Raw genomic sequence first — 14,843 nt, 5'->3', positions numbered from 1 at the left:
GATTTCAGTGTTTTGATGTAGTGTGTAATGACTGCTCAGTATTGTTTTAATTCTGATTGACTTGGGGTATGATCTGACAACATTGTTTGGTTTTACAGGAAGAGTCAGAGGTTTGGTGAATGTAGTTTGAAAATTGGGTTTTGTGCTTGTAGTGTTGAGAAAAGCGTGGTGGATGTCAAGAAATGCGTTTTAGCAATTGAGAAATACTGTAAAAAGTCATCGGCAAAGTATCTACTATCTAACTAATTACACAAGTTGTAGGACTAATACTTAAATTATTTGTCCATAAATTGTTGTTAAGGCAACAATTTAGCAGATTTTTTATTTCATTTATATATCTAATACTGTGACGAATGCTTGTGTTGTTTTTTTTCTACAGTTTTATTGCTGGAGATCAAAAACAACTATGATGCTAATTTGTAGTCAATTCATAATGTGGGAAAGGTTCAAAAATTTATTATTTCATTGTCTGAGAAAAGAGGCACAATACTTTACACAATCACAATAATACATTCAGATACAGCAACGGTAAGAGTTTGAGGAGTATTTGGTTTACTGCATCAGTCCAACAACCAATTCTTCAAGTACATGCAAACTAATAATGTGCATCTTGTAAAATTTTAAAAATTCAAATGGATCTATTTACAATGTAAAATGCATGATTTTGTTCCGGCCCTGAAGCACACAGGCCTTGTTAGTACTTTTTGAGTATTGCCATCTTATAGAAACAGAATTTTTTTCCCTGATGAGATTAATAAAGGATAATCTTATCTTGAAATATAATGTGACAATTATTTAAACAGAGTGTGGTTTAAAGTTTTTCCTGAGCTTTTTACGACATCACAGGTCTTTATCAGCATATTCCACTTGCTCAGTTATTGCTTTAAAAGTATTATCAAAAATTGTACCCAGCAGATTTCAAACTGTAAACAAGGATTGCCATACAAAACATTAATGATGAGGCATTCAAACTGGCATCAGTCAGGGTCAGAGGCTTGGAGGAGGAGCTGGGGGTAAGGGGAAGACCACTTTCTTCCTGAGTGTGAAGGCAGGTTGAGGCATCTGCTTTTTCTCACCAGTTTCGTCAGTCTTCTTGCTCACATCTGCATTCACCTTTGTCAGGATAGACACAAGGTCAAATCTCCTGCAAGAAAAAAACTACTATGAGATATCATTTAATATTTTTATGACTATAAAACGTTCACAGCATAACTTGAAATAATGGGGTTAGACAAAGTATTCAGAACATGAAATGAAGCAAAAGTCATTAAAAGTCCTGCATTTAAAACTCCATTTAAGCACAGTATGAAAGTATTAGCAACAGAATGTAAAGGTAAATAGAATCATTGTGCTGAAAGGTTTCTGTTAGTGTTTACTATTTATTATTGGGTCATTACACTTCTGTTACTTTAGTTTGGAAGTTTGCCTAAGTTCCTACAAAGGACCACAAAACTGTGTTTGCATATAAAAGAGTACATTTACATGGTTACTTTCCAACACTTGACGTTTACATCATCCAATGAGATTTTGTTTCACTAACCTGGGCACCATCTGGACAAGATTTTGGCACAAAGACTGAATGAACCAGGTGCCACTAATCCTCTCTCTGTATGACACGTGATGGGGAACGGTGGCCATTGCCAGGAGAAAATCTGCATCAGTTGGGATGGAGTCTCTACGAGCATCACTTGAAATACATCCACTCATAGGACCATCAGCCTCAATGTACACAGGGCTCTGATGGTCGGTGCCCTGACAGGCCTGGATGAAAAACAGCTTTGGTTTATCAACCAAGGACAGACACTTTAACCCATTGAAAGGTTCCTTCAGATCCTTCAGATAGACGGGGAGTCCGTCCACCCCGAGCACACTCTCCTCCTCCCCGTGGCTGAGGATGCAGCACACCAGACAGTGCTTGTCACTGTGGTCTCTTTGGCCGAGCTTCTGAACCAAGGACAGAATCTCCTCCCTTTTACAGTCCTTCTGTAGCTCTATCTCAAAGCCAAGCCACTTAAACACTTTGATGAGGGACTCTGGGAAGCACACAGACAAATGTGATATCATGCACCAGTTCAGACAGAGCAAGGATAAAAAACATGCGTTTATTTTATTTGACACTTCAAAAACATATGAAACATAAGTTTACCCTCATCCACCTTGGTCCCTTCTCGATTCTTGAGAAATTTTGTGGATTTAGAGAAGTCGTAGTTGTTTATTATCAAACAGAGGCCTCTCTTTTCTGCAGTCATGGGATAAGATTCCAAAACCTATGGAGATACAGTTTATCATTTAGTACTGTCACCTTTGTTTCACACTTGTAATACGATAATGTGTTTTTTGGCTACACCCTACATGTTACAATCGCCTAATAATCTTGAAAAACACAGCAAAGCCTCATCCTAGGTTGATGAGTGCAGAATGCGATAAAATCAATATAAATAAGACTGAAATAATAAATTCTGATATATTTCTAACTAGCTGCTCTGGCTTATCGTTCTCAGAGACAAAGGGTGTATGTAGTGCAAATAATAAGTCACACACCTCAGCGTCTGTAGTTTGAGGCGTCTGCTTGTCGTAGTTCATGTTTGTCTCATTAGTTCCCACTGTGGGATGAAAAACAACAACAATGATTTTAGGCAAGTTCTACCGAATGATGAACATGTTTAAGCGAAAGATAATACAGAGAGAGTGAGACCTTCCAGGGAGGGGCTGCTGTTTGATGTAGTGCTCAGACCGCTCATTGCCAGAGACAGGGCATCAGGCACATCAAAACGACCTGAATGTGATACAAAAGACTAAAGATGTATTCACAGCACTGCATTTTACCTATTTAAAATGTTTTCACTTAGAGAATAGAAACCCATTTCAACGTCAAAACTCACCTACTGAGGTGTTAGAGGAACTCATGGCAGACTGTGTGCAGCAAGGAGGAAATGATGATTAAACACAGAATTTTATTTATTTATTTATTTGTCATATGTATTTTTATTCATAGGCTCTCACCTGTCCCAAGGGTTCTGATGCTTCAGAAAAAGAAAATGGGTTTAAGGGTTAAGATGTTCAACAAAATTATTGAAAGAACACATTTAATTTAAACACAATGAGTGTGTTTAATAAAGAGTCGATGCAGTGTTGTTATAGCAGTGCTAACACACAAGAGACTGAAAAACTATGAGAGGGAAAATTTGGCCTCAGCTTTTAGAAATAATTTACATGTCACATAAATACTTCCTGGTTATTGGGCGCAGACTTAGCCTCATGGTTAAGTTGCACGCCCATTTAGCAGGCGGCCTGGTCTCAAATCCAGCTCACTGCCTCTTTCCCGCATGTCATTCCCCCACTCTCTCCCAGTTTCCTACACTATCCACTGTCCTCTCCTCTATACAAAAAATAAAGGTGTAAAGGCCCCAAAATATTTAAAAATAAATAACACTTCCTGGTTATTAAACACAGCACATTGAGGTTGATTTATTTGCCTACTCAAGTGAGGGACATACATTATTCCAAAAAATAAAGGTAGAGAGTTTGTGTGTAAATTATCTTTAAACATTTCTTCATTATGCCCCCACAGCATAGACTGCTTACCTGGTATTCCATCTAAGAACCCCCCCTCAGGATGGAAAGACCCAGGAATAGAAATGAAAACACAGGGAAAAAAAGATTGCAGTGAAAAGTTATAATTTTTCATCATAACAGAGATGAAATTAAATTAATACTTAAGAACATACCTGGTTTTGCTCAAGAGGGTAAGACATCGATCGGGGTCGACCGGTTTCTTGAGCTACAGGGCCGCTGTGAGGTACTGTTGGAAAAATACACAAAGGTAGTTTTTAACCTAAATGTTACCCGGCTTCTCAATTCTTTGATCTCATCATTAATAAAGTAGAGTAGAGTAGAGTAGAGTAGAGTAGAGTTTAACTTTATTGTCCCAGAGGGGTAATTCACTTTGCAGTAGTTCCCACAATACATCACTCACAACCCTGCACAAGATCCACACATTGTCCACACATAAATCACAGGGGTTACAGATTATTCAAGAAACCAACAGTGGACGGAATAAAAGACAGTTTCTATCTGTTGGTGCTGCACCTGGAAGACTGAACCTTCTCCCTGACGGCAGCATCTGAAACTCCTTATGTAAAGGATGCTGGGGGTCCATAACTATGGCCTTTGCCTTGGAGATGGCTCTCACTACATAAGTGTGCTGAAGGTCATTACAAGAGGCACCAGTAATCTTACAGCAGCACTGCTTGAGGATTTTCACAAGCTTATTCTTGATTTTAAGACTGAGGCTTCCAAACCAGGAGATAGAACAAGTGAGAACAGACTCAATAAAAGCAGAATAAAAGATTTTGATTGAGTAAGATCAACGTTAAAACTTAGCAACTTTCTAAAAAAGAACAACCGCTGGTTTCTGTCACTGCACTACCTGCACTGTGTACATAGGCTGTTTTTATAAAACTGTATTTTATTATATTTTATTGTATTTTATATTTAAATTTTAGATATTTAAAAGCTGAAAGAGAGAAACAGCATCTTGTTTTTCCTGTATGTCTCGTATATACAGTGAAAATTGACAATAAAAACCTTTGAATCTTTATTTGAATCTTGCCTTTTTACAAATAGTACATGGTACAAATCTAGAGGCCTTCCAGTATGTTGTGCATACGCCTAGAAATACACATATTTATATATTTTAAATTTGTGTGAAGCATCTGTTGTTGGTTTGGGGTTCATCTTTTAATTAATTCAATTTCCTTTCAGTCGTCTATGGTTCTCTTTGTCATTATTAGATCTTTTTAAAAGGTAAAAATCAATAAAAAACACATTGATTGACACATAGATAGGTATAAATGAAACAAGTGTAACGTCTCTGTCACCCCCTGCTCCACTTGGTGATCTAGTGGTGTGATTTTGGCGAGAGCAAGTGGCCAAGGAAATGATCAAAGTAAACACTAACCATACTAATGTTACACAGACTCTGGTTACCTGTATTGCTGTACTTACCTCACAACTTCCTGTCTTCACATTTTTTCACTATTGTTTGTCATAGTAATAATCTGTATTCGTTTGTTGTTATAGTTAGTTAGTTTAAGTTATATTTGCTGTGTTTTGGTAGCTTACCTTGTTGTTCTTTAAACTTCTTGATCCGTTCTACCAATACAGGGCAGCATGATTGAAGTAGTTTCTCCAGTAGGTTTAGATCGTTCTCATTTATGAGGTCCATCTGCTCCAGCTCCTGAAAGACCTCCAGTGTAGTCTGTGGAGTCCAAACATGCAGTTAATATCATAAATTGGATCTCTGATGAAGGATGTCCCGCCATCTCTATGAAATAACATCTAACTCACTCTAGCACTGACTGATAGATTCATGTCTATGTTTCTCACACTGACACGGCAGAGATACACTCACAACATTCTCCTCCAGTTTTTTGCGGGGAAGCTGTCCATTCAACAAGAACTTCATATCTTTCAAGTTCTCATCGGTTAAGTCTTCTGACAGGCTGTAGAGCAGCTTCCTGAAAAACAAAATGATATCTATTCAATTTCAACAACAAACTTTTTTGACAATCACAACGCCGGCAAAACAAGCTTGTCCTATCGCAGAAAAATGCAGAAAAACGAGTTTGGTATTCATTACTGCTGGTTGGGTTATTGCATTCCATATTACCAGGCTGCTTTAATACGTCTCTGAAGTATTTTGGGTTGATCCAAAATGCTGCAGGTCATTTTTCTGCATCACAACACTGATAAAGCTCTGTGTACATAAGATAATATTCAGCACCTGTACGGAGAGATGTGGTTCCCTGTAGTACATGTCTCTGCAGTGAGGCCGAGGTCACGGACCAGACGTGTTTGTTGAATGATGAGGAGAAGCTCCCTCAGTAGGTGTGGTTGCTCAGCAGAGAGGAGGTCTTGAGCTGTCAGGTGAGAGAAGAGCACACTGGCCGACTTCACTGAGGTCAAGCTTCGGCCCAAGAGATTTGAGCAAAGAAACGCCAAAGCTTTCACCTCATCTTTACGCAGAGCCCGGTCTACATCTAACAGCAGCTTCCGGAAATCCATTCTGTGGACTAAAAATGTACGGTGGCCCTGAAGGACAAAACAAATTGACAAAAGATGAAACACTTTTACAAAGGTGGAGACAAATTTACATTTTGGAAAACATTTTTACATTTTATAAAACAAAATGACATCAGCAAAACACTTTTACCAAGAACAAAACAAATTTACATTTAAGAAAACAATTTTACAAATGACGGAACACTTTTGCCATTACTGAAACAAATTAACATTCATCTGGATTCTGACACATGATGAAGGTTTTGTGGAGATATGACAGAGCTTTTCCTGAGACATGATGCTTTTTCATCTGAGGTCTGACACCTCAACCTGAGACCCAAGGATGTCATAATATGTAAACCATGTCGCTCCGTTTGGTTTCTCTCCATCAAAACAAACTTATGGCCCTTTTCCACTACACAGTTCCAGCCCTACTCGACTCGACTCAGCTCTACTCGGTTTGTGTACCTATTCCATCAGCCCGAGTACCGACTCATGGTGGGCGGGGTCGTCATAACACAGCTGCACGAAACTGCATTCACGTCATTTTGAACGCAACACAAACACAACAATCACAAACAATGGAGGACATGGAGGCAATGGTGTACTTGCTGCTCGGTCTGTGGCTTTTTGTCGCAGGCCGAGCGAGAGAGGAAAGCAAAAGAAGGCTGCAGGCGGCAAGACATTGTACAGTACTGATGTTGTTTTTTAAAAATGGCGGGTTTGATTCCTGTTGAGCGTCACACTCATGACTCTTCAGTGACGACATTGACCAATCAGTGGCTAGCAGTCTGTCGACGTCACCTTTTAGTATCGGCTCAGCTCGGTTAGAATCAGAGCAGAGCAGGTACGAAAAACTGGTATCTGACACGAGGTACCGCGCCCGTGGAAACACAACACAAACTGAGTAGAGGCAAGTCAAGTCGAGTAGAGTAGGGCTAAGACGGGCCATAAATGATCCCTCACTCGATCACTTCTGGATCACTTCTGGTATTTGGTACATTCCCATTTCTTAAAAATTAAATGTTAATTTGTTTCAGAAATGGTCAAAGTGTTCTATTGTTTGTAAATTTGTCTCCAACTTTGTAAAAGTGTTTCATCTTTTTTAAATTAGTTTTGTCCTTCAGGGCCAGTGTAAAAATGAGACACAAGACATTTTCAATCAGATATCTGGATTCTCTTCACTTAAGCGTGATGTCAAGAACCTTTCTTTGACTTCCAGGAAATAAGAAATAATGCTGGATGGCTTGAAGAGCTTTTGTAGACTGTTTACTTTTGTCCACATTTGGAAACTGAAGGTCACAAAGTTTTGATACCTCGTCGTGTTTGTGTGTGTTTATATGAGCAACAGCAGGTAAAAGTTATAAATTGGGAGAGGGAGTTACATAAGGGGGGACAATCCAGCAAAGTTAATGACACTAAAAGAAAAGGCGTCTGAACTTGAGCATGTTACAAACTAAACATCTCCCCTTAATCACTGATCAAAAGACAAAAACAGATGTTGTAATTTCTATTTCAATTGAAAATACGATTTGAACCGGTAAACTTGACTCATCAACTTTCAGGTTGTGTCGTGTATTTTTACCTGGAATGGGACGAGTTTTCACCTGGTGTGGCCGAGCAGGATATCTGAGGTCCACTTCAGCATACTCGAGGTGCTGTAGATGACTAAAGATTACAGATAAAATACAACTCGAACTCAGCGGAGCCTTAGCTGTCACTTCCAGAAAATAGCTTACAAATCGAAAGTAAAAAATACAGATGTCATGGCGCGTGCTCAGGAGCAAGTAGGACCACGTCTCTTGGAGACTCCTACCTGTGTGACGCAGTAAGCGCACCCTGTGGATATCAACCACACTGGGATTTTTATGTATTATGGTTTATGTACTGTAATTTTTTGTGCACGTCTGTAATGTTTGTAAATGTATTTTTTATAAAAATGTTCAATAAAAAAAAGTATATATATAAAAAAAAAGTGATTACCTTAAAAAAAAAGAAAGAAAAAACGATTTTGACAAAACAAAAACAAACAAAAAACATTCTGGGATTTGACACCAGAAGCTGGAACAGCTCGTTCAATAAGTTTGATTCACCAGCTAAAAAACAAATGACAGAGACCTATATGCAGGGGCTTATCCAGAACTTTTGACTGGGGTGGCCCAACTGAGGCTCTGACATAGGCAGGGGTGGCCAGTGCATTTACACATAAATAACATTTACCCTTTCTGTCTTCACAACCTACTTTCATTAAAGTATTAAACAGTTGTTATTCCTTTTGACTTAAAAAAAAAAACATGACAAAGTGGCATAAATCTTCTAAGCTTAATTCTTTAAGGACTTCCAAAAGATGTTTTTTCAAAGTCACATTTGAGGGCACTAATAAAGAAATCTACTGTCAGCCTTTTAACTCATCCCAAATTATAGATAAATAAATATACATAAATATAAATAATAAATATTATGGAAGGTTACTGTAACACAGCTTGTATGTGTTGCAGTGTGGCCAATTTCTTCACCAAATATCCAACGGAAAACAAATTTGACTTATGATGTTATGAAAGCCATAAGAGGGGGGCATTCATATAGTCTTTTCTTGTGAATATAGTAAACACAACCCCAGTTGAAGGCACCAATAGAGACATAAGCATCCAAGAGGCAGTTCGTATTTTTACCCTGAGATTGGTAGTCCTTGTTGTTAGCACTATGTGTATTTGTCTTTTCTGTAAAATATCGTTAAGAAACACACACAGCAACTTTTAACTACAACCAAATTCTTTAAATGTGCACACATAGCCAATGAATCTGATTCTAAAAATTGGAGACTGATACTTTATGTGGATATAGAAGAATATACCATTTATAGCCATGATACATAAATTTATTAGAGTTAAAAACAAACATACACGCATGTTGTTGTACAGCTGTTTTCAGGACAGTCACCTAAAGTAAAAAATTAAAGTGAAATATCTGAGTTTCTCAGTGGGGAAAATATATATTTGGATATATTCTTTATTATTTATGATGGTGCGTGTTTGTTTTGGATTTGGTCTTCATGGTCTTGATGTGTCCTCTACATCTCACTCTGACACTGAGCCACGCCTGTGATTTCGCTCCTGACCTGTTGAATCTGAAGGACTCTGAAAATGACACACACACACACACACACACACACACACACACACACACACACACACACACACACACACACACACACACACACACACACACACACAAAGGAATAAGCACACACTGCTTAATTATACTTGTCCACTACTCATATTCCACAGTAAAAAAGCAACCCAACATACTATTACAACCTGTTTGAAAGTCAGATCCCCTTCATCTCATTTCAGCTTCCATCGGCATATTACTGCCTCCACTGTTAAAGGCAATGGCGCTTTGCACTGTAATCAATAGTAATGCAACCTTTTTGTCCTTGCCTGTAATACACCACTCAGGCAAAAGCTAAATGGAGTAAATCCATATGGGGGGAGGAGGGACAGATATTGTGCCCATTTAAAAGCAGCAATACACCACTGCAGAAATAATGTTACATTTAAATGTCATGCATTTAACATTTTCTGGAGTAAATAAGCACAAGCCTCGTCACTTCAAGCTTCAAAATGTAAGTACTTATAATGCAGAATGGCTGATTTGAGAATAGTATACATTATAGGACCTTAATTGTAAAAAAAAAAAAGTCTGTGTCCATCAAGGTATTGCAGCTAAAAAAAAGGGAAGCTATTTCACCTTGTGTTCTTAATAGTAGTAGTTTTTGAATTTCTCAGTCGGCTTTAATACATCTATATTACTTTATAAACTATATGTAGATTGAATTATGTATTACCACAAAATATGTAAAGCAGTGACTTCAGTGATAAGAGAGTGTAATTCATTAAGAAGTAAGAATATTTGACTGATAGGTACCCAGCAAATTAAATAATAAAGTTGATGCCCTTACTTTTCATCACTGATACTCTTCGCGTTAATTTAGTTGAGGCAAAGTTATTTGACATTTTGAAATTTTGAAAAAAAGTCGCTGATGTGAGTCGTCACTATTTACTAAATACAGATGGGAGAAAAAATAATCTTCATATCCACTTACTTAAAAGGTCTGAGCTGACTAAAGTATACACTCATTCAAATACTCAAACTGATTATTCTAATACGTAGTGTCAAAATGTTCAGCCCTATAGTTTCACTTCAGCACATATAATACTTTTCTGAGCATCAGCCAAACACATTTAAGAGACTGCAATAAAGGGTTGTAGAGGATCTGTACATGTGAGAATTCACATAAAAGGGGTATTTGAATATAATACACAAAGACAACCAGCTTTACAATCTTAACAAAAAACATTTGTTTTCGACATCTGGAAATGAAAAGGTACAAATAAGGTTTGGTCTGTAAAACATTCAACAAATGTATATCTCATCTGCAAGTCTTACCATGAAATAATTCCTCAAAGAAGAAGAAATCGTTTGCAGGAAAAAAGCACCTGTCAGAGTAAATGTTACCATAATTGGTATATTATTTATTCAAAGATGACTTAAAAAGTAGCTGATAATGATAATGATTGATGGTGAATACAAAATGTTTGATGATATTTTAGATTGTCTCAAATGATCCCCTCCTGTCCGTTAGATGTCTGTGTTCACGTTTGCATGTGAGAGTGTGAGTTGGACACTTACTGTCAGTGATGAGGGAATGTACCGCGGTCACCTGTCTCCGCCCCAGGCCGTGACTCCTGGACAGAACGCAGTCCAGGTAAAGGTCCCAGAACACTCGGGCCAGGTCCCAGAACAGCGCCGTGTGTTTGCTGTTCTCTGAAGCCCTGAGAAACTCCATCAGGTCCCAGAAGGCGGGGACCGTATCTGCGATCCTCGGGGACCGCATCTCCAGCAGCAGAGCCGAGGAGGAGTCCCAGCACTGCGGGTTCGCCCGGGGGACCGTTAAGGGGTCCACTTGAGGCGACTTTTGGCCCTGTAGTGGGACGGCACGCGCGCAGCTCAGCACAAACACTGTGACCACGTGTATGTTGAGGAGCACTGAGGCCATCTGCAGAGGAAACAACACAGGTCAGCTGTTTCTGCTATTGATTATGCAGTAATGAAATTGACTGGACTATAAATCCAGGCTAATCTAGTTGCTCAATAATTATAAAGATAATAGGCCTACGGATGATAAGCTAAGAATGTGATCACTAGAAATAATTAGCAATAGAATCAGGCAGGTTTGTCAATTAAAACATGCAGGATAGGCAACATTTAACAATTAAATAATAGATTCCAACATTAATAACCTAATATTTAGAGAGCAGTTTAAATAAATAGTAACACCTCTTTGCTGTAGAAATGTACTTACCACTAAATCTTGGCCGACTAACAAGACTGTAGTGGTGATTGAAGTTTTTAAATGTGTTGGGTCCTAATTGACGTCAGTGCCTGCCTCCTTTGAGTGACTCTACTTCTTCTTACGTTAATGACAAATCAATACTGTTTGTTTGATGTAGGCCTACAACCTTTTTGTAGCTTAAGTTTTATTTTTAACAACATTTTGTTGTCATTATCAATATTGTGGGTGAGTTTTGACCAGGTTAAGGCAAATATCTTACTAACATTTATGGATATTAATCTTGGCAGTTACATTTTATATTTGTGATTTTTTTGTTGTCTGATGAGCTCTTGCTGTCCTTTTATTCATTTAAATTCTCATATATTGTACAAATCAAGGGTGCAAAATGTGTTGGTGGGGGGGGGGGGGGGGGGGGGGGGGGGGCGACTAACTACTGCTACTGAATTACTCTTTTTTCGAGTGGACAAAAAAATACCGAATGATTTAGAAATGATCAGTATAGTTTGCAGAAAAGAACCACCTGTGGGAGCTTCCCTGCTATAAAATATCCAGAATAAGAACATATGAGTAAATTGGTTTGTAAATGCATGTTCTCTACAAAAGGAAGGATATTGTCCAACTAGAGAAGCTGACTTTTGCTTTTATAAGCAGGTCTTAGCCGCTCCAGAGACAGTTTTTGTCTGTGCACTTGCTTAACTCAGTGTAAGGACAAGCTCAGATTTTTTGAGTACATTGTAACACAATAAAGCAAAGGCCCACTTACAGGGTTGCACAGTGTGGTCCTTATTCATTTTTGTACCTTTAAATTTAAAATTAATGTGATTAATTTCTTTATTAATTGGTTCATAATTTCTTCAATGAAAAAAGAAAAAGTCAAGAAAATGAAAGCAATGTGAGAAACTTGGGTGTTTCTGCTGTCTGTAAAAACAAGCTCAGTCTTGAATGTTTTTCCAGAGTGCTTGCGTTTATGTGCTTTTACTGAAATGTCACAGGCATGCCTGATCTCAAATGCAATTATTTGCACAGTGAGGGGCCAACACTAAATGGACTTGGTGAGTTTCTTACTCACTCATTCATCTTTCTGATGATGCAAAGAAGGAGACTTAAAGACAATTTCCGCTGCAAGGTCTAAATTATAACTTTAAATGAATACCTTTTTCATATCCACATTTAAACACAAAATGTGATGTTAGGATGCTCTGAGACAGGAAGAGAGGCTGGAAGCACCAATTATTATCAATAAATGCGAATCATTGTTTGGTGGCTGTGTCATAAAAGAACATCAGAAAGTTGGATCCACAAAGATTTCTTTTGTCTTACACTTGAGGTGTGTGGACAAGACCCCACTGCTTCCTGTCAATGTGCTGCCCACCCATGACGATGACAGACAACTCACTATCTTGTATCTCTTACATAAATGGTTGTGTAGTGTCTTTGCTTTTGATTCATGTGCATTTCTTTGATAACATTCACACATTACATCTGAATTCTAACATTAATATTAAACACATTTATTTGATTATGTTGTATGAATTAAGTTTCTCAGATTTAAGTTACAAGTGATTGTTTTTCTCGAGGGGGGGGGGGGCTAAGGTTGTTTGTAGTTACTACCCTGTGGTGATTGACAACTGCTTTGTTGGAAAAAGAGTGATTACACTTCTTAAATCACAATGCAAGTATGAATGTAATAAATGCAATAGCCTACAACAACCAGCAAGCTTCTGAAATATGTAGTTACTATTAGTTTGGGACAAAATTAAACTCCTCCTCGGTTGCAGGGTCCAAAAATATATTTGACAACGGGAGCCTCAGTAGCTACACCATTATTCTTGTGAAATACATTTAAAATAGGTTTAAGATTTTTGAGCAACTCAGTTTCACGCTGCCCACTTATTCAGTTGAGGATTAAACAACAGTTTGCTAACAGTTAGCTCAGTGTCAACAGATTGGATATAGGGTTTAAAGGCCAGCTCTGTTCAAAGGCACATAATTCCACATACCAGAACCTCAAAATATACATTTCAATTCATCAAGTTTAAACATTAAAGTATTGGTTTTGCTAAGGGTTATGTGACTGTAGCTTCTGTAGCAAATTCATTAAGTTGGAAACGGCAACTAGCTGGTGGGCTAACAGTTAGGCTCTTGATATGGGTTTAAAAAGCCAGCCTGACTTAGTGAAATCTGTCTACCAGCACCTTTAAAGCTAAATAAAGATGTGTTAAATCATGGTCAAACAGAAAAGAAAAGAATAAGAAAGGCAAGTTGCAGTTTAACAAAGGGTTATGTGCCAAGCAAAATGACTTTTTGTAGTCACTTCACCACCTAGTCAAGCTTATGTAATCTGTAACTCTTGACACAAAGCCACATTCGCACCTTTCCCAAAATTATGTATAAGTGTTTGGTGAGAAAATACCAATAAAGCATTAATCTGCCAAATGAAGTTTAAGTTACAGCAACTAGCCAGCGGGCTAACAGTTAGCTTGGAGCTAGCTTAAACCTGGAAAGAGGATCAAAGAGCTAGCCTGCCTCTCAAAAAGGTACTATTGACTATTGTGGTTGACTTTCTGGAATCACCGAGACAAAAAGAGTTGTCACTTTTAGCCTGATGTTAAATGAAAAGATAGGATAGTGGTATTGATTTTATGATGTAACTTTTAGAAACTAACATTGATAAGCATCTCTCTCAAGCTACATCTTCAGGTAGTTCAGTGTTTAAGGCACATGTGGCAAACACAAGGCCCGGGTCCAAATGTGGCCCGCCACGTCATTTTATGTGGCCCGTGAGAGCGGAAGCATTGACCATAAACTACATCTCCCACAATGCATTTTGATTATGTTACCCGCGAAATGACGGCATCACGCTAGGAGAGTGCAGCGTAATCCACAGCGGTATTTACTACAGTGACTACAGGTTGAGTCTGTAGAAGTGTATACAAATGACCCCAAAATGTCCAGGAAGAGAAAAGTTGACTCAGATGGCAGTTTCAAGACAGATTTGGAAGGGGAGTACATGTTTGTGCTTCAAGGTGACTAGACTAAAACTATAAAGGGCTGAAAAAGACTAAAACGGCATTTTCGTCTAAAGACTAAGACTAAGACTAAATCTAAAATAGCTGCCAAAATTAACACTGGTTACAACTGGCCCTTTGAGGGCAACCATAATGCTGATGTGGCCCTCAGTGAAAATTAGTTTGACACCCCTGGTCTAAGGCATCTCACACAGTGAGTCTAGTTCAAATTTTTGTTTTTGATAAAAAATACCTTGACTACTAAATGTACATGTTCAACCCCAAAAGGATTACAGGTTCAAAATGAAGACATTGACTAGATAACCGACATCTGAAGCAGACATGGTTGAATATTTATTAAACTGATGGTAAAATGTACCATTGTCTAAGAATAGTCAAGTTTTGTCAGAAAAAAA

At 38.1% G+C, this 14,843-nt stretch overlaps 2 protein-coding genes across 4 annotated transcripts; both read right to left on the bottom strand.

The window, feature by feature from the left end:
• Positions 1-431: 431 nt before the first annotated feature.
• LOC117819834 (caspase-8-like) lies at positions 432-7,759 on the bottom strand. The gene is made up of 13 exons (XM_034693323.1): positions 7,649-7,759; positions 5,786-6,093; positions 5,414-5,519; positions 5,125-5,260; positions 3,729-3,802; positions 3,586-3,610; positions 3,004-3,023; positions 2,883-2,913; positions 2,696-2,776; positions 2,542-2,603; positions 2,147-2,267; positions 1,541-2,033; positions 432-1,144 (listed from the first exon to the last, which is right to left on the bottom strand). Exons 2-13 carry the CDS (start codon positions 6,064-6,066, stop codon positions 988-990), a joined length of 1,587 nt encoding a protein of 528 aa, XP_034549214.1. The 5' UTR covers positions 6,067-6,093; positions 7,649-7,759; the 3' UTR covers positions 432-987.
• A 1,160-nt stretch (positions 7,760-8,919) lies between these two features.
• Positions 8,920-14,105, bottom strand: LOC117820362 (protein FAM237A-like). Of its 3 annotated transcripts, XM_034694097.1 has the most exons (4): positions 14,086-14,105; positions 10,756-11,122; positions 10,513-10,562; positions 8,920-9,200 (listed from the first exon to the last, which is right to left on the bottom strand). In XM_034694097.1, the coding sequence occupies exons 1-4, from the start codon at positions 14,095-14,097 to the stop codon at positions 9,141-9,143; spliced, it is 489 nt and encodes a 162-aa protein (XP_034549988.1). In that variant the 5' UTR covers positions 14,098-14,105; the 3' UTR covers positions 8,920-9,140. The 3 variants fall into 3 exon arrangements, with proteins under 3 accessions (XP_034549988.1, XP_034549986.1, XP_034549987.1); XM_034694095.1 differs by lacking the exon at positions 10,513-10,562; XM_034694096.1 differs by lacking the exons at positions 10,513-10,562; positions 14,086-14,105 and adding an exon at positions 11,429-11,627.
• Positions 14,106-14,843: the final 738 nt, after the last annotated feature.

This window comes from Notolabrus celidotus, chromosome 10 (genome assembly GCF_009762535.1).
Source record: "Notolabrus celidotus isolate fNotCel1 chromosome 10, fNotCel1.pri, whole genome shotgun sequence".
Lineage (NCBI taxonomy): Eukaryota > Metazoa > Chordata > Actinopteri > Labriformes > Labridae > Notolabrus > Notolabrus celidotus.
Note: the sequence above shows the minus strand (reverse complement) of the source record. Positions and strands in the feature narration are given on the sequence as shown.

Coding starts and splice junctions, on each gene's coding strand:
- LOC117819834 (XM_034693323.1), bottom strand. CDS start 6,066: ATGGATTTCCGGAAGCTGCTGTTAGATGTAGACCGGGCTCTGCGTAAA. Junction 5,261..5,413: donor AAAAACTGGAGGAGAATGTT/GTGAGTGTATCT, acceptor TGGACTCCACAG/ACTACACTGGAGGTCTTTCA. Junction 3,803..5,124: donor GAAGTTTAAAGAACAACAAG/GTAAGCTACCAA, acceptor TTTTTCCAACAG/TACCTCACAGCGGCCCTGTA.
- LOC117820362 (XM_034694095.1), bottom strand. Junction 9,201..10,755: donor ACATTCCCTCATCACTGACA/GTAAGTGTCCAA, acceptor TGTCATTTTCAG/AGTCCTTCAGATTCAACAGG.